We start from the raw sequence: 18385 nt of genomic DNA on the forward strand, positions 1-18385 counted from the left end.
GTGGGAGATATGCTGTTGGCTAGACCAGATGTGTTAGGAACCTGCTACTTAGCTGTGGAGAGATTAAAACAGGGAGTTCCTTCAGCTCTGAGGGAACCTGAGGTATAGGAAAAGCAAGGCTCTGCTCCAGGACATCTGGCACGAAGCCTGTGTAGGGTAGGATCAACATTTGTTCCAGTCATGACCCCCAGAGCCATTCCCTGTGACTCCTGAGTCAGGGAAGGGGGCAAAAGCTGTTATGAATCAGCGAGGCCAAGACCAAAATAATAGAACATTTTGGTGGCGTTCTGGAATCACAGTGTAGGATGGAGACATTCAGCGGCTTCAACACAAAGGAGGCGAGAGGCGTCAGGTACTCGGGGCAGGGAGCTGGGGGAGTATTGCAACCCTCTGTCCAGTTTGCTCCCCGTCCACAGCGCCAGAGGAGGGCTTTTTCTCCTTTGACACTGGAAGGCCATGGTTTGGGGACAAGACAAGAAAAGGACAGGAGTTAAGGAAACTGTTGCCCTGAGAGGAGAAGCAGACTAAAAATATAATTTTGTTTAAGAAGGTCTTCCTGGATGGTAGGGAGAAGTGTTCAGATAACTGAAGTAACGTGTTGGTGCGAGGATGGAGGTGGGTGCCGAGTGCTGTGGGGGCCCAGAGGGAGGGGAGAGCTGGAGCCTTGAGAGCCTGGAAAGTCATGCGTTAAAGCTGGATCTCAGGATGAACAGGCAGCTAGAGGGCCTGGAGCATATTAAGGCCAAGGAAGGCCCTCCAACCAGGTGTTCTATAACCGGCCTCCCCAACTCTGGCCCGCCTCTGGCCCGCCTGAGTGGGCCTTGTTTCATCTGCCCACACAGGGCGGGTGGAGTTGTTGGTCCCTGCCTCTCTGGCCTCCTCCATTGGCTCTCGAAACAACTGCCCCTTTATCTGACTTCATCAGAGCTCTGAAACAGTTTTTCATTTCCCCCTTTTCTGCCCATCGACTGCTGCCTATTAATTAGTGCCGTTCAGCTCTCCACCCTCAATTGCCCTTCACGAACCAAGCTGCCCCTCCCTGAGACATGATTACCGATCTTGGCTGTGTGGACCCCCTGCCCCAGCTGCCAGAGTGGCCACAACTTGGCCTGATGCTTCATCTTGATTAGCCCTTCAGGTCATCCCTCCCTCCTTCCCTCTGTCTTCTCCATGACATTGCCGGCCTGATACTGGCTGTAGGTTAATCTCTTGTGTGATAAGCAGCACTCTTCTCACGCTGCTTCAGATCTTGGAGAACAGCGCTGGGGCTCAGGGACACTGGGGTGATCCCCTCTCCTGACCCAGCAGAGTCTCCCTTCAAAACCCCAGTCAGGCCCTGGCCAGTGTGGCTCAATTGGTTGGGCGTTGTCCTGTGCGCTGAAAGGTTGCCAGTTCAATTCTTGGTCAGGCACATGCCTGGGTTGCTTGCTTGATCCCTGGTAGGGGATGTGCAGGAGGCAGCCAGTCCATATGCTCTCACATCGATCTTTCTCTTTCTCTCTAAAAATTAATAAACTATTCTTTAAAAAAAAAAAAAAACATAAACAAAAACCCCAGTCAGCTTGTTCCAGATCACTTGACCTCATTGTAGATCAGAGACACAGATTTTGATCTGTGCTGCCTCTTAAACCCTCAGCTCTCATGACTGCTCCTTTTTTGTTTACTTAGCTGCCATATGAAACCCCAGATGCTCCAAGCTCTGCTTCTTTTCACCCCTTTCTACCCCCCTCCCCCCGCCTCCTTACCCCCATTCCCTGAATCTCCCCCAAACCAGCTCCCAGCTGCCATCACTGCAGTGCTCCACGTCTCTGTTCCAAGGAGTCCTGTTTCTTTCTCGGGTTTGATTCTTGACTCCTCTTTCCTCTGGATCCTTCTCCCCTGACACTCGTACTTACAGACTCTCTCCTTTGCTCAAGCTAAGCCTGGATTATGGGGAGGAAGGATCCCTTCTTGACTGATAGCTGGGCTGCGTTAGAAACCAGAGGAGAAGCAGCCAGACTCATTGGCAGAGGGAATGGCAGTCTACTGTGATGGGTAAAGCCCGCTACCACTGATTGCACCAGGCACGGTGCGGGACACGTATACCCCATGTAGTTCTTCCAGCCCCTCAGGAGCAAACTCCATTTTCCAGGTGAGGAAAGTGAGGCTCAGGATCCTTAAGTAACCTGCTCACGTGCACACAGCTCTCAGTGCCTGAGCCTGTACTTAAACTCGGCCCTTTCAACCTATAGTTCACCTTAAGTAGTTCTTTTCTTTTAACCTTGGGGTACAGAATCCCTTAGGTCAAAATGATTTTCCTTGGAAAGTACGTCTCTGAATCATCACCTTGCCCCTCCTCTCCCCTCAGTCCAAGGGGCCCACATGTGCCCCAGAACCTGGCTCTCAGTGGGCCCTCCCCTGTCCACAGCGTGGCTCCAGATGAGACCTGTCCTCTTTACACCCGAGGGAGCAGTGGGGTGGGAAGCAGAGAGGGGCTTCCTGCCAACCAATGGGGAAGCGACAGCCTAGGCTCTGTGCCGGCATCATCTGCTCCTGCTAAGACAATCATCAACATAAAAGGCTAATTGTATTAATCACCAAGGCACCCGTCCGGAGTCCCCCTCCCTTTGGGGAGAATTATGAATTGCAATTGCAGATGGCTCTGCTGATTGAAAGCAGTGCTCAGCAGGGAGAAGGGCCAGATCAGATTACACACCATTAATTAAAAACTTCCCCTGACAAACAGGAGGAAGGGAGTGTGCGCCAAGGGTCTGCTTGGCTGGGTCTCTGTCCTCTCTGTGCTCCCCACTCCCACCCGAGCCCGGGGGCTGTGGCCGTGGAGCCCACTGCCCCTAGCTGGACCCGCTGAGATTTGGCTCCCCGAAGGCCAGCCCTTCCCGCGGCCAAGCAGATGGCCGGCTGTCCTATTAAAGGGCTGCTGAGAAGGAGAGGCTCACCTTTGTTACTCACTCCTGTCTAACTTGGGATGCTCTTCAGGTTGTAACCTAGTTCCTCACTTCTCAGGAAGCTGGTCTCCGTGCTCTAGCGTAGCCTCACAGAGCTGTTTGTGAAAGCAGCCCCCAGCGTTCTCCTCCGGCAATCACCCTTGCTTACCCTTTTGGTCCAAAGTTCCTGGGACAGAGGTTACACAGTTGGCTCTGGAGTAAGGGTGGGACTGAAGTGTGACTGCACCCTCTTCCAGCTACCCCTGCCGGCAAGTGCAGGCTCCCAGCTGCTGTCATCTTGGCTCGTGTGGAGCTGTGACTCCTGAATTCTCCTCCTCTTGATCAATCACGACCTCCTCTCCCTCCCAGCTGCCCAGCCTCAGTCATTCATTCATCAGACTTTTTTTGAGCACCCGTGTGTGCTGGGCTCTGGGGATGTGGATATAATTTGTCTAGGAGCCTAAGGGCCTGCTGCAGGAGCTCCACCCCTTGCCCTCTTCAACCTTCTAGTTCCTGCTTCCTTCCATACTGGGCCTGCAGCCTGTGTGAGCCCCCCTGGAGCACTATTTTGGAAAATTCTAAGCTGGGAGCTAGGGAGACCTTAGGGGGCTGTGGTACTGAGCCAAGTGACCTTTAGCAAGTCAATCACATCACACACACACACACACACACACACACACACACACACACACACACGAGCCCAGCCATCCCTGCTCATAAAGGCACAAGAAGCCCTGGGTGCTTTTGTGAAGATGGATGAGTGCAGCCCTGCTTTGGGAGATGTGAGCAATACTCTGCACTGACAGTATCACAGGACACTGAGCACGGCTGCTGTGGCCACGAGTACTGGGGACTGTTCGGGCAGTGGTCACAGGCCGGGCCCTGTCACCCAGCGCTTGGAAGACTGGCAGCCCCTCCCCCACCCCCAGCCCCTTTGGAGACCTATCCAAAGGGAAAGGCCTATCTATTTTATGGATTTGGTTGCTGCATCTCAGAATACCATGGTGATGGGCGCCATAGAGATGAGAAGAACTAACTTTTATTGGCTTGTCTCTTCATCCCAGGGTCCCTCCCCCAGCACCCCCCGCCCCCTCGCAAAGCTCCACAGAAACTCACCCCACACATACTCACAAAGCTCCCAGGTCAGTAGACTCAGCAGAGAAGGAGGCAGGGCTCCCATGATGGGAGCAAATGAAACGAGAAAAACGTACTTTTTTTCTCCCTCTCAATCATCTCCCTTTTTCCCTTCTTCCCTCCCATTATCAACAGCAATTGTATTCAAACCCAATAATTACAGTAATAGCAACAATAATCATCATTTATTGGCTTTGTTTTTCTAACATTTTTACTTCCAAAAACATTTTCCAATTTCTTGTTTTCACAGCAGTCTCTAGGGGAGGCCTATGCCCATCCAGTAGCTGGGGAAGCTGAGGTCCAGGCAGGACCCCAGGTCATGGGCAGAATTGGTTTACAGCAGCTTGTAAATACTAACAAACCAGCTGAGACTCCGGTCATCCTTAGAGGCACTGAATCTTGGTTGCCTGCATCGTTCCTACCATCCTTATTCAACAGCTTATTCAACAGCTTTTGGGTGTCCTGATAGGTTTGAGAATGAGGCTGGAGACAGCTTCTGTGCCCAGGACATGGACCGAGGGCTGGGCTGGGCTGGAGTCATCCCCTCTCAGAATTGTCCCTGTCAATGGGACAGGGGGTGGGAGGCAGGAAAACACCCGGAAGAGCTTGCCCTGGAAAAGGCCCGTTGTCTCAAACCTTCCTTGCCCGTATCCTGCCCCTCTGCTAACCCGAGAAAAGCTTCCTCTCTGTGTCAGCTCTTCCCAGGGGTGGGGTTCTCTCCTGAGCATTTGGGGCGAGTGAGGAATGAAGATCTATTGGAAGGGTAATCTCTGTCCTCAAGAAGCCCCCAGTCTGAGGGGGGAGCCATAGCCCCGCCAAACCACACCGAAGGGCAGTGATCCCTCTGAGGAGCCCTGAGTCTTCTGGGAAGTCTGGCCTCTCCTCCCTCAGGGTGGGGCAAGAAGTTGGGGTTCCCTGAGGTCCCTTTAGCCCTCAGTCTTTAAGGGGACTGAGGCTCTAATTCTCCTGTTCTCCCCAAGACCTGGGGATCTGGAATCACCTCCCCTGTACCAGCCGGGAGCCCTGGCGTGAATCCCCCTGCCTACCTCTGCTCTGTTCCATTAGAGATGGAGGGGGAGGAAGCGGAACAGATTTGCTCCCCGGATTCTATCTAGAAATGTAATGCCCGGGAGAGGGATTGGTATCCCCTGCCCAACCTGTTAGGACAAGAGGCCAAGCCTCCCTACACGCCCTTAAACACCCCCCTTTCCTCGGAAAACCTGAAATCCGGCCACACGAGGCACTCTGCCCACGCACAGGCCTCTCAAAAGCCTGCAGCAAGGGCCAAGTTCTATGCTATCTGACCCACATTCTCCATTTCGGTGTCCCCTGGATTGGATTGGGGTTTGTTTTTCTGGGGCCCCACCATTTCCACTTTCTCCATCTCCGAGGTGCCTGTGAGGATGGCCAGCCGCTGGGCCAGGGTCTTGGTGTCAGGGAACAGGATAAAGTTGTAGATCAGCGATGCCAGGACAGCCCCTGTCAGGGGTCCCACCCAGAAGACCTGCGGAGGCAGAGAGGAGTGGGCACCGGCTTGTGAGCCATCGGGATCACAGGGTGCCTTTGGGACCCCTGCCTGCTTCCCCAGTGCCGACTTGGTCTCCCAGGAGCCCGCGAGCTGTCTAAAAGGTGGCAGATTTGAGAAGCAGGAGTCCTGTCCAGAACGCCCGCGGCGAGGGGATCGTGCCTCCCACGGCGGCCCAGGCTCCTCACCACTCCTTTCTCCCTGCTCTCACCTCCCCTGTACCAGCCGGAGCCCTGGCTAGTGCTGTTCCTATCTTTGCTGGTGTGTGTGTGTGTCTATTTCTGTTTGCCTTGTTCTTTATCCAAGTTTGGAAATTGGTCCAGCTGGAGAAAGTGAATAAGGAAACAGCCAGGACTTGAGGCTGTGGTGCCCGCCCTGGCCCATTTCTAGCCGGTCCACTGGGTCCCCTGGGCTGTTGAAGCTGGAAAGAAAGGAAGTCCAAGTCCTGGTCTGAGCTCAGGGAAACTTCCGTCTGGGGTCAACATGGTCTGTGGCAGGAGCCTTGTCTGCCGGCCCCTGGCGAAGCCTCAGTCCCGACTCGGGCCCTCGCTCCCCCCACCCAGGGCTGCCAGCAGAGGGTCTCACCCAGTGGACTTCGAACTTGCCAACGATGACAGCAGGACCGAAGGAGCGGGCCGGGTTCATGGAACAGCCGGTGTAGTAGACCTGGGGAGTGATTGTGGGTTCAGGGTGTGAAGAGGCTTGAGGCAGGCCCGGGAGGGGACAGTCCCCGCTACCGCGGTTCAGACCCGGCTCCACCCTCGGCCTCCGCAGCCCCTCTGCCCCTTACCCCGATGAGGTGGCCCAAGGCCACGGAGGTCCCAATCATGGCGGCCGGGGAAGCCGACGTCTGCCGGCTGTCGGTGGAAGCAAAGACACAGAGCACCAGCTGCAGGGTCAGCACCAGCTCCACCGCCACCGCCTGGCCCGCTGAGACTCTGCTCTGCACCTGGGTGAGAGGGGTACCCTGAGTCCGCGGCTCTGCCAGGGGCCGGCGGCCCCACCCATTTCCTGTGTCACATCTCACCTCTGCCAGGGCCGGGACTTAAGGACTGTGCAGGGGGTTGGGGTCAGCCCTGGCCACTTGCTCCCTGCAGAAGTAGCGTCACCCTTCCCACCCCAAAGGTTGGTTGGGGCCAGTGATTTGGGGGGGTGGCTGGGGCTCAGGACTGGTGGGAAAGAGGAGGCACAGGGAAGCTGGGGTGCGTGTTTGCGAGCTGATTGGGAGGAGACCTGAGTGGGAGTGGAAGGAGGAGATTTGGGGAAGTAGGTGGAACTGACTAGGGCAGGGGTCCTCAAACTTTTTAAACAGGTAGCCAGTTCACTGTCCCTCAGACCGTTGGAGGACCAGACTATAGTTTAAAAAAAAACTAGGAACAAATTCCTATGCACACTGCACATATCTTATTTTGAAGAAAAAAAACGGGAACAAATACAATATTTGTATTTGCATGTGGCCTGCGGGCCGTAGTTTGAGGACGCCTGGGCTAGGGGAATCTGGTTGGGGGTGGGTGAAACAGGCCTTAGGGTGCCGGGGGGAACGTGGGGAGGAAGATGAAGTGCATGCAGGGTTCCTGCCGTCACCCACAGCCCAGCCCTCCCTGGCTACCCCAACCCTTGAATGCCTGGTCCTTCTCCGACTCCTGCCCCTTCGTGTGGCTGCTCCCACCTGTTCCTCAATCCACGACCCCATCCCTGCTCTGTCTGCACTAAAGCCACACCAATTTTGTGTTACGGGAAAAACCACTCAGTACTGGTTTCACAGTAGGGCTCAACCGGAATTGGTCCCGCACCAATGTGAGTGTTTAGTGTTTGGCAAGTTTTGGGGTGTGATAATTCACTACAGAAATGTGAAGCAGGTGCCGGAGCGGTTACCTCCCTGCCCCTCTCCTCTGCCTGGCCCGCCACCCTCCTGGCCCTGCAGGTGCCCCTCCCTGCACCTACCACGTTGACCTCGAGGGTCTCTCGGATGTCTCCTGGTGTGACCCTGTAGAGCAGAGCAGCCCCCACAATGGCCCCTGCCAGTTGGGCAGCCACATAGGCCACAGCGCGGGGCAGGGAGATCTGGGAGCCCACGAGGTAGGCCAGTGTCACCGCGGGGTTGACGTGAGCCCCACTGGCCTTCCAGGTCACCTGCACCACCATGGCCGTGGCCAGGTTGAAGGTGATGGCGATCTGCAGCACAGAGGGACGCGCCGAGGGCCAGTGCATGGCCGAGCCCACGCCGAAGAACACGTACAGCCCCGTGGCCAGGAACTCGGCGAACAGAGCCTTGCTGATGGCCATCCAGAGCCGGCACCCCAGCCTCCGGGCCAAGCTGCACCCTCCTGGCTCCATCGCGGGCAGGTCCTGAGTGTGGGCTGCCGCCCGCTCTGCTCTGCTCCAGGGCCTCTCTGCTTGCCTCTGGCCTCCCGTCTGGGCCTGCTCTGGTGTCTCCCTGTGCGGAGGCTTCGCTGGCCCACCTGTAGCTCTGCTGCACTGCTGCCCAGGACGGAGCTGGGCGGACGGACCGGCAGGGACCGAGCTGGCGGGGTTATGTGTGTCTGGGTGGGTGGGAGGTGTGGGGCGGCGCTCACATGCCTGTCCACCCTGAGCTCACCTTACAGCTGGGGGAGGAGTGGTCTCGGGGCGCTGATCTGGAACCTTCAGGGAGGTTTCCAAGCTGGTCAGGCCTAACGTGCTGCGGGCAGAGCCCAGCCTGAGGACACAGGTGCTGGGACTCCAGGGCGCTCACATCCCTGATGTGAGCATGGATAGAGCGAGATCTCTCCATTCCCAAGCCCAAGGCCTGCCCCAGAGGGTCCTGTGCATTCGGGGGGGAGGAGGGGGGAGGCCTACTGTTCTCCTAGCCCCTCTGCCTCCAGATGGGCTCACACTGCCTGTACCCATAAATCCAGATGTGAAATGAAGCTCTCTCCCTCCCCACCTAAAACCCAACTCACAGAAAGCAGCTGTAAATAGAGTTTCCTAAGGACGTGGCCTGTGGGGACGCAGAGGGCAGATGGAAGACGGGTTATTCCACAGCTAATCAGGTGACACACACGCAGTCGGCACCCTGCTGCTTGCCCGTGGAAATTTCCACTCGTGTCACCCACTTCCCTGTCTCTTTCTGCGTCCCTCCCTCTCATTCCTCAGACCCGCCCCCCCGCCGTCCCCATTTCTCTGCTCTCCTTCTCAGGGGACAAAACAATACCTCTTATGTCTCACACAGGGCAGCTGAGCCATTTCTGTGGCTATGCCGGCCCTAAGTCACCCATGCCCTAGGCTCTGCCCTTCTATCTTTGGCAGTATTTCGAGGTGTTTGCCTAAACAGAGGTATCCCTCCCTAAGAAGAATCTGCTGAGCTGCTAAAATAATCCTGTCTTCACCTCTTAACCTCCTCTGGGTGCCAGGACCTCGCCCCTGGACACATCTCCCTGCCCAGTGGATGCCCCTGCTTGACCTCAGGCCCCTGAAATGAAACCTTTCTCAGAATGAGGTTCTCTCTCCCATCCCCCAAACGCACCCCTCCTGTCTCCTCCCGCTCAGCTGGAGGCACGAGGGAAGCATCCTGACCCTTCTCCCCCTCCTGCCTCATCCACTAAAGGCCTCAGTCCTGCTGCTTTTGAGTCCCTACATGTCTCTTGACGGTGCTCTCTGCTTGCACCCCTGCTGCCCTGCAGCCTGTAACCGTTCTCTCTGTCTGCTCCCTTGCTCTGCTCCAATCAATTATCCACACTGCAGCCCGAGTGATCTTTCTAAAATGCAAATCTGATCCTGCTGCTCCTCTGCTGAAATCCCTTCAAAGCTTTTGTCCCCTCTGTGAGCTCCATGCATGCGCGTGCGTGCCTGGCCTCCATGGCTCCTGCTCCTACCTCACCTCTCTCCACTCCTTGCCTCACACTTTACCCTCTGGCCTCATCAAATGGCCAGAGGTTCTGCAACGCTCAGAGCTGGTCTCTCCTTGGAAGATGCTCTCTCTTCCTCTTGGAGAGCCCTTCCCCTCCTGCTTGGGTAACCCCTGTACCATCCCTGTGGCTCAGCTTCAATGTCACCTGCTCCTTTCTTAGGTGAGTCCATCTGTGTGTTCCCACCACACCTGGACATTTTTGTGCACTACAGTCATCATAGGGTGTTGCCATGGTGTTAATGGGTCTCCCCAGTGAGGCAGTGAGCCTCTGAGGGGGCAGGAGCCAAGTTTTACTCATCCCTACATGCAGTATCTTGCACGGGGATTGATCATAGTAGGTGCTCAATAAATAACTGTTGAATGAATGAGTGAATAAAAGCTTCCCTTCTGCTTCTTGTAAGTCTGTGCTTTTATTGGCTGTTTGGGGGGGGGGGTGAAGAAGTGGGAGGAGTGGGTGGCCCCAATGCTGGGTTGGCTACGCTTCACCAGCTTTTTCTTTTCTTTTTTTAAAAAATATGTTTTTATTAATTTCTGAGTGAAAGGGAGAGGGAGGGAGAGCTAGAAACATCAATGATGACAGAATCATTGATCAGCTGCCTCCTGCCCACAGGGGATCGAGCCAGCACCCTGGGCATGTGCCCTTGACCAGAATCAAACCCGGGACCCTTCAGTCCAAAGGCCAAAGCTCTATCCACTGAGCCCAACCAGCTAGGGCTTCACCGGCTTCTTGACCTCCTGGAGGCAGGTGACTTTCCTATCTGCTTCCTTTCAGCTGCCTGTTCTTAGTCCTATACCTACTCTCACCTGGGACCGGGCCCTCTGAAATCTTCCAGTGAAACATCCCAGCTCTGATCACAGGCTCTGGCCACCCACCTTCCCCCATCTCAGTCACAGTAACCGCCACCCCTCCCCTTTCTGTTCTCCCAGCCATCCTGGCTTGACCCTACTTTCTCCAGCCAGATGCCCTGGCATCTCACTTTAGTGCCCCCCTGTCCTGGCTCTCTTTTCTCCCTACCCACCACACACCTGCGTCTCTCCATTCTCACTCTGCTCACACCCTCTGCCTACCATCTGCACTGCTGGGCACTGCGGGAGACCCTCGCCCAGCCATGCAGACCGCTGCCATGACAAGTCCGTGGTCTCTGGCCTCAGCAGGGTCGCTGCTCTATTCCGCAATCCTTACACCGCCCCTGGGCGGCTGTCTCCCCATTCTTCTAAGGCCTCCTTCAACTTCCCCCACTCTGTTCAGGTGGGGAACCCCACTCTTCTAGCCGATCAACTTGCCTCCTGCCCACCCAGAAAGCCAAGCTAGCAGACAATGCTTCCTCCCACCCTGCCAGCCATAAACTCGCTGGTGGCTGCCACGCCCTCACCAGCTTCCCTGTGCCCCCGGAGCAGAGGCAACCCTTCTCTGGTGTTGAATCAGTTCCCAGTCTCATCTGTGGTTTGCACTTCTCCCTCTCCCGGCTTCTTTATCACCCGCCTGGTAATCTCGACGTAGTGGAGAGACCATGACTTTGGAATGCCTTTCCTCTTTGTCTCTTTTTTAAAGACTTTGTTCAAGTCTGATTCCTCCAGGAAGTCTGCCCTGATTTTCCTTTCCAGCAGAGGCAAGGCAAGCTGCGTGGAGAAGTTGGGCTTGAGCAAAGCCAGTACTAGTCGCTACTTCTGGCTTTGGCAGCCTCGCTGCCTCCACTGTTCCAGCACAGACTCCTGTGCTTTCCTGGCTTAGAGGATTCTTTCAATACTTACTCAAGGAACGGAGGCGTGGGCAGTGTGAGTGACAGTCCCCCGCGCCTGGTGGGTCCTCTGCCTGGAGGCTGTCCCAAAGAACCCCAAGGGCATCTCTCTTCTGCCCTCCCTGGGGGACAGACACTTGCCAGCCCTCCATCTTTCCTAGCCTCAGTTTCTGTGCCTGTATACCAGGCACCAAACAACAGGCCAGCCTCTCTGCTGAGACCTGTGATAAGAGAATACAAGGGAAAGCATTTGGACATTGCCATGCACTGCACGCCTGACCAGTGCCTAACTCCTGTGGCTTCAGTTTCCTCCCTTGTAGACTGGAGGCTAAAATTCCCACCTCCCCACGTGTCATTAGGAGTCAATGTGCTAACTCCCAGGAGGGTGTTTCTCAGCAGGAAAATATTGGTTGTTAGAACTGCCACTCCCCTCTCCAGTGAGACAGCTGTCTCTGGGCTGGGTGGGAAGGGTCCTGGTTGCTGTGGCAGCTCCAGGACAAGCAGCACTGGTGGCCCCTGCTCTGGACCCGGGAGGCTGGGCGTTAAGAGCAGTGGCAGCCTTTGTTGCTGGCTGGCCCAGAACAGAGCCTCCGGGGCCCTGCCTGGCCTGGGACAAGGTCCTTCATCCCCCGAGGCCAGCCAGGCATTGGCCAGGGCCTGCTCCAGTTCCAGCCAGCACCTTGCCAGGCCCAGCCAGTCCTGGGCTCTAGCGCCACGCTTTGAGGTAACTCATGGTCAGAGGCCTTTTGCCAAGGCCCCACACCTGGCTGCCTACAGCTGCCTGTCAGGTGGCTGTGTGCCCTTAACCTCCCAGAGGCCTGTCTCTGGGCTCCCCAGAGTGCTGGGCTCCTCAGATTTCTGAGAAGGGGTGTGTGTGTGTGCGCGCGCGCGTGCGTGCACATGCATGAGGGAAATGTGAGCTCTGACTGAGGACCAGGTTTGGGGGAAGATGGGGCAGCAAGAAGGATGAAGGTATCAGGAGAGAAGAGGAGGGGCATTAAACGCATGACAGAAAGGGATGAAGTCAAGACAGCTTCCCTCACATCATCTCCCCAACCCCCCCAAAATGTGGCAGGTAAGGAAGTCTGATCTCATCTGCACCAGACAGGGGAGGAAACAGATCAGAGAGGGGCTAGAGAGCTGACCCTCCAGCCAACCCTCCTGTCCATCCATCTAGACAGCCAACCTTCTGTCCATTCCTCCTTCACCCCAGTCCTCCGTCTCTTCACCATGCCTACCTTTCCACCTGGTTAGACCTGGCAGCCCTGGGCAGAGGGGGAGTGCAGGGGTAGGACGCCTCCTAGAGGAGAATCAAGGCTCTTCCTGGGTCCCATCTTCAGGTGGAGCAGAGGGTCACAGGGGTGACTGAGCACGTGTGATTGGGTGTGACACACGTTCGCCTCTCGGGGAACACATGGAGCCAGAACACGAGTGGAGGAGGACTGGCGAGGCTGTCACCTGCACGGAGTGAGCAGCCCATGCCGAGAAGACGCAGCCCCTCGGCACAGCTGAAGGTCAGCGTGGAGGCGCGGCGCTGGGTGTGTGCCGGGTCCTGCAGGTCTTTGTGAGCCGGGACCTAGCGGCGCGTGGAGATCAGCCACCACGGAGCACAGCGCCCTCTGCCGGCCACAAAGCCCGACTGCGCAACTTGTCCATCCAAAGCCCTAGGCCTAGGTGGACCCTCTCCCGCCGGCGGGCCGGGAACTCCCTCGGACTGGATGCCTCGTCCCGCCCTGAGGGTCTGTGCCCCACAGGCCCGCCTGTCAGAGAAAGGAACGCAAGTTGCTGGGCTGGGGAGAGGCCAGCCTCCCAGGCACCTGAGTCTTCTGGAGCCTGAATGGGAAAGGACTCCCTCTCTTCTGCATCCCATCTCGGATGGTGGAGTGGGGGTGGACTGAGAGTAGCTACTTCCTGGTGGCCCTCGGGGACCCAGGCCTGAGAGACTCCCCGTGTCCTCCATCCCCCACGTCTGGAGCCCAGACCCAGAAATCGCGGACGAGAAGCGCAGCAGTTGTGCATTCGGTGGACGAGGTCCCCCTCTGCTGGTCGGAGCTGGCATTTACGGCGGGACAGGGTGGAGGCCGGAGCTGGCGAGGGGTGGGGAGGGGGTGCTGCCCCTTTCCACAGGTTCTCACACGCATAACTGGTGTTAACTGCACGCTGATGAGGCGGGCAGGGCAGGGCAAGGCGGCTGCAGCTCCCACTCACAGATACGAGGCTCAAGTGTGGAGGAGGACTGGGGACTCTGCCGCTCTCGCCCCCAACCCCTGGGACTGACCCTTGCCAGCAGGGTCTGTAGACTCTCCCTCCTCTTCCCCGCCCATCTCCTACCCCTACTGGCCCCTCGTCTTCTGAGGCAAAGCTGAAGACTGTGGAGCAAGGTTCCCACACAAGAGAAAAGCTGGAGCTCAGGTTCAAACCTCCCAGGAGAGCAGAGGCCGGACCTGGGGGTGGCCAGGGTCCCAGATGTGTACATGCTGGTTTCCCTTCACACTTGTTTATCGAGCACTCACCCTTAGTGTCTGGTCCTCTTCGCACAGGGGTTTTATTTCCATCCATTGTCTCATTTTATCCTCACAACCACCCATGAGTACAAGTAGCCCCACTTTACAGAGGAGGTCATTAAAACTCGGAGGGTTTGTGTTACCCAAAGTTCGGCGTCAATTCTTGGACCCCAAGCAGACGCGTTAACTCTGATGCAGGGCCATGTCCTGAGCTGCTCATCTGCATCCCACCCTTTCCCACAGTGAGCAGCGGTCCTAGGAATCTCATTCCTTCATCTCATCTGATCCCCACAGCAACCTGTGAGGGAAGCAGTTTTAATCCTCATTTTATAGCCTAACAGATAGAGGCGTGGCCGGTTAAGGGGTTCCCTAAGGAGTGTCAGTGGCAAGGGGACAAGAGCCAGTGAGGGCAGAGCAGTGGGCCCCGCGAGGAAGATGGTGGGGATACTGGCTGGCAGGGGCAGGGAAGGGGAGACCAGAAGGGAGCTGGGCCAGTGCAGCATGTGTGTGTGTGTGTGTGTGTGTGTGCGCACACGTGTGTGTGTGGTGGGGCAGGGCTGCTGTCTCTGAGCACAGGCTCCCAACATGGCTCCTTTTTAGAACACGGAGGGGCAGAGAGGGGAGTCCAGGCTGTGCCTCCTCCCTGATGACAGACCTGGCTGGTCACCCCCTTGGCATCTCAAGGGGCTGCAGGCTGGCTCATTTCTCTCCCACCCTGCCTGGCACACCCTCCTCAAGGGGCAGGGACTTGACATAGCTGAGGTGGGAGGGGTGTGTAGGCGGGAGGTTGAGTGAAGAGGATGCCTCCTTCTCTGCTCCCACTGCCGCCTCGTGACCTCTAGCTCGCTTTCTATATTTGGTCTCTCTCCCTCTCTCGTCCCCCTCTCTTGCTCTCCCCACCCCCATCTCTGACTCTAGGCCCCCCTGGCTCAGCTTCGCTCTCTTTCCACAGAGGCCTGTGGAGCCCATGGGGAGGTGTGGGATGGTGAAGAGGAGCAGTGATGAGCCAGGGTCCCAAGGAGAGGCTTTTGGGGAGAGACGAGGCAGAACATGGGCGTCAGCGGTTTATTGGGGAGCCCCCACTCCACACCCCAGCAGCCCTAGCCCATGCACCTAGAAGCAGAAATAAATAAGGCAGCATTTAGTGAGCCAGTCTCTCGCCCTCCGAAGGAGCTCTGGGGAGGGTCAGCCTCTGCCATCCTCGGGGCTGGGACCCTCTGGCTTCTGAGGAGGGGCCCGGAGGGTGGGGAGGGAGAACGCAGGCCACTCCTTACTGCCCTGCCCCTGGGGCGGCCTGTGAGCTCAGTGCTGTGTTCACAATCTCTGAGGTCTGACCTCATGGCAGCAGCCTGCCCCGTCTCAGAGAGACCCTCACCCCATCGGACCGCAGTCCCGGGGCCCCACCCCAGGAGTCCCATCATGGGTTCCTGCTCCCATTTCTAACTGCAGCCTGGGGAGCGAGTCCCTCCTCCCTAGCCCAGAGGACCCGCTGTGGGGGAAGGAAGCTTTGCTGTCATGGGGTTTTTTTTTGGGGGGGGGAGGGTTTCCCCTGCAATTCAGGGGTGAGAGGCTAGCGCCTGTCTGACGCTGGTCAGTGGGCGGTCAGCTCCATGGTCTTCTTCCGCTCCTCCCGCTGCTCCTCCCAGTCCTCCTCAGGCTCATACGTGCCCTTGACGACGGCCACACGCTCACTCAGGCTCAGGGAGTTGGGGAAGAGCAGGTAGAAGTAGAGGATGGCGGCCAGGGCAGCCCCCACGATGGGCCCCACCCAGAATACCTGAGGGAGACAAGACGGCATCAGCGGGCTGAGCCCCAGGCCTCAGAGACCCCCACTCCCCGCCTCCAGAGGACAGACTCATGGACCCTCAGAAGAGACAGATATATGGACTCCCAGACCCCCAGAAAGAAAGACTTTCTCCCATCTCAGGGAGATGGGATCACAGATACCCACATCCTCAAAGGAGGCAGACCAGATCCCCAGAAGGCCAGGACTCCTGTCTCTAAAGAGACAGATGAGCCTTCAGAGGGAACAGACATATCGATCCTCAGAAAGACGGACAGAACTCCTCTCCCTCCTGCATGGGGACAGGGACAGACTCCGGAGGGAGACCATGAGCTCTCAGAGGAGGTTTCAGATTGTCTAGAGACAGACCCACGGGAAGGAAGGCTGTCCCAACCCCTCAACAGGGGCAGGTAAGTAAAACATCAGGGAAGACAGACACACAGACTCCCAGAGACACAGACAAAATCCTCAGAGATCAACCTGGAGGAGGGGATCCCCTCACTTACCTAGAGGAACAGACACACATAGTCCCCCCACCCCTCACCCCCAACAAGGGTCTCCTTGTCCATATAAGTCTACCCCTGCGGGTGATCTGGCTGCATCCTATTCCCTACAGTGTCCCCTCCTCTCTCCAGCCACTGCTCCCCAGGCCCACCCCCAAGCTCCGGGCCCACAGCACCCAGAAAGGCTAGAAGCCACAGCTGGTGTCCCAGCCCTCACTGCCAGGGATCAAGGGACGCCCAGACTCACCCAGTGTGCAGAGCTGAACCGATTCATGACCACTGCGGGGCCGAAAGAGCGGGCTGGGTTCATGGAGCAGCCGGTGAAATAGATCTGGACACAGAGAGGGAGGTGGTGAGAAGGACAAAGTGCATGTCTGCTCCCACAGAGCCCCAACTCTCCCAGGGTCACCCAGCAGTCCAGGGGCTCGGCCAGATCTCCAACTCAAGATCTCCAGTTCCTAGGCTGGTGACCTCTCCCTCACAGGTCCCTGTGCACACTCCTCTCTTCTCTGTCCTGAGCTTGGGCTTGGTTTCCTGCCCCCACTTCAACTCCCACTTATTCCCATCTCCCCTCAGGTCAGAGAAGGTTTGGGGGGCTCCAGTCTGGGACAGGGTACAGCAGCCCCACCCCGGGCCCAACTGCAGGGCTCACTGGTCCAGAGAGGTACTGCTCTAGGGCCCCATTATTTGCCCTGAGGGGCTCCCCACAACCGCATCCACATGGCAGCTCTGCTCACCCCCACAAGGTGGCCCAGGGTGACGGACAGGCCAATGGACAGGGCTGGGGAGCCCACAGGGCTGGTGCGGCGGGAGTCGGTAGAGGAGAAGACGCAGAGCGCCAGCTGGAAGGTCAGAATCAGCTCCACCACCATGGCCTGGCCGGGCGTCGTGTTGCTATTGAGCTGCAAGGGGAGAGTGGGTTAGGATCGCCTTCTGGCTCTATGGCCAGGGGCTTGGGGAAGTGGGTGTAGGGCCTCCAAGGACACCTACAGCCCAGTGCACGTAAGTCAGGGAGGCCATCTGCCACAGAGACTACATACTTCCCAGTACGTACAAAGGCTGGGGCGCAGGCCTATGGCCGAAGGGTGGCATGAGGGGAGCTTCTACTGACACAGCCCTGTCAACGGTTCTGCCCAGTCTCCAACCCCCACAAGCTGGCATTTACCCTCCCTCCTGTGGGCAGCTGCCCAGTTTGTCTACTGCACCCCCAGCCCACCTCCCGCCCGTGCCTGAGCCACTGCCAGGGCCAACCTCAAACCCGTCCCTCCAGTGCGGCTGACTCACGGCTTGACAATGGCCGAGAAAATCCTCCTCTGTGTTTGACTAATGAACCCAGTTTGCATGGGACATGGGGGCTAAATCTGGGCCTTTGGGGAGGGGGAGGCAGCCAGGGGCCAGGCACAGGAACCAATATGCAACAGAGACCCTCACATTAGAGCAGAATTAGGGATTCACATGCATGGTCTCTAAACGGGGTCCCTTGACACCTGCTGTGGTAGGCGACCGCCGTCCCGTCCCCTGCAATGGCTGAGAAAAACGGGACCCCGAGAGGCCAGGGTCAGCAGAAGCCAAGATTGCAACCCCTCTCCCTGATGGTTCCATGAAACCACTCCACCGAGGAACCGACAGGAGCTGGAGGGCGCAGGAGGAGGGCAGAGCTCAGGGGGAGGCAGGAGAAAAGCAGGAGTTTCCGACAAGAAAGGAGGGGCAGTAGGCACCAGGAGAGAGGCCAGCAAGGGGCAGCAAGAGGGGCCGGCAGAGGAGGAAGGTGAAAACCGGGAAGGCTGCGCAGGCACACCCCAGGCTGGGTATTCCTCTTGCTGGCCCGGGTGCGCTCTAGCCCACACGGCGGCATCCATTCTGGAGCTGGAGTCCGGGGCCTAGGCCGCCCCGCTCCACCCCCGACCCGGGCACTCACCGCATTGATGGCCAGACTGCCCCGCGCGTTGAGTGGTGCCAGCCCATAGAGGATGCCCGCCCCCGCGATGGCGCCCACCAGCTGGGCCACCACGTAGAAGACCGCCCGCAGCAGGGAGATCTGGTTGCCCACGAGGAGGGCCAGCGTGATGGCAGGGTTGATGTGGCCGCCGCTCACGGGCCCCAGGGCCTGGGCCAGGGTGCCGATGGCCAGGCCGAAGGCCAGCGAGATCTGGAGGATGGAGGGCAGCGCCGACGGCCACTGAAGGGCCGAGCCGAGGCCGAAGAAGACGAAGATGAGGGTGGCCAGGAACTCGGCGAACACAGCCTTGACGAAGGCCACGGAGCACACCTCCTTCTTCATGGTGGCCGTGGGGGCCGGGCGGTGGCGGGGGGCGGCCGTCGGGGCGGCGGCGGCGCGGGGGGCGAGGGTCTGGCTCCCGGGCGCGGCGCGCTCTCCCGGGCCG

General features: G+C 57.9%; 2 protein-coding genes across 2 annotated transcripts; both read right to left on the reverse strand.

The window, feature by feature from the left end:
* Nucleotides 1-4246: 4246 nt before the first annotated feature.
* AQP6 (aquaporin 6) lies at nucleotides 4247-8076 on the reverse strand. The gene is made up of 4 exons (XM_036299764.1): nucleotides 7528-8076; nucleotides 6374-6532; nucleotides 6169-6249; nucleotides 4247-5562 (listed from the first exon to the last, which is right to left on the reverse strand). The coding sequence occupies exons 1-4, from the start codon at nucleotides 7918-7920 to the stop codon at nucleotides 5350-5352; spliced, it is 846 nt and encodes a 281-aa protein (XP_036155657.1). The 5' UTR covers nucleotides 7921-8076; the 3' UTR covers nucleotides 4247-5349.
* Nucleotides 8077-14766: 6690 nt separating this feature from the next.
* On the reverse strand, nucleotides 14767-18300 carry AQP5 (aquaporin 5). Its single transcript, XM_036302076.1, has 4 exons — nucleotides 17920-18300; nucleotides 16739-16903; nucleotides 16249-16332; nucleotides 14767-15492 (listed from the first exon to the last, which is right to left on the reverse strand). The coding sequence occupies exons 1-4, from the start codon at nucleotides 18280-18282 to the stop codon at nucleotides 15307-15309; spliced, it is 798 nt and encodes a 265-aa protein (XP_036157969.1). The 5' UTR covers nucleotides 18283-18300; the 3' UTR covers nucleotides 14767-15306.
* Nucleotides 18301-18385: the final 85 nt, after the last annotated feature.

The sequence above is a fragment of the Myotis myotis genome, unplaced genomic scaffold (assembly GCF_014108235.1).
Source record: "Myotis myotis isolate mMyoMyo1 unplaced genomic scaffold, mMyoMyo1.p scaffold_m19_p_3, whole genome shotgun sequence".
NCBI classification, from domain to species: Eukaryota; Metazoa; Chordata; class Mammalia; order Chiroptera; family Vespertilionidae; genus Myotis; species Myotis myotis.

Coding starts and splice junctions, on each gene's coding strand:
- AQP6 (XM_036299764.1), bottom strand. CDS start 7,920: ATGGAGCCAGGAGGGTGCAGCTTGGCCCGGAGGCTGGGGTGCCGGCTC. Junction 6,533..7,527: donor AGACCCTCGAGGTCAACGTG/GTAGGTGCAGGG, acceptor CCTCTCACCCAG/GTGCAGAGCAGAGTCTCAGC. Junction 6,250..6,373: donor CCTTGGGCCACCTCATCGGG/GTAAGGGGCAGA, acceptor ATCACTCCCCAG/GTCTACTACACCGGCTGTTC.
- AQP5 (XM_036302076.1), bottom strand. CDS start 18,282: ATGAAGAAGGAGGTGTGCTCCGTGGCCTTCGTCAAGGCTGTGTTCGCC. Junction 16,904..17,919: donor GCAGTCTGGCCATCAATGCG/GTGAGTGCCCGG, acceptor CTCCCCTTGCAG/CTCAATAGCAACACGACGCC. Junction 16,333..16,738: donor CCCTGGGCCACCTTGTGGGG/GTGAGCAGAGCT, acceptor CTCTGTGTCCAG/ATCTATTTCACCGGCTGCTC.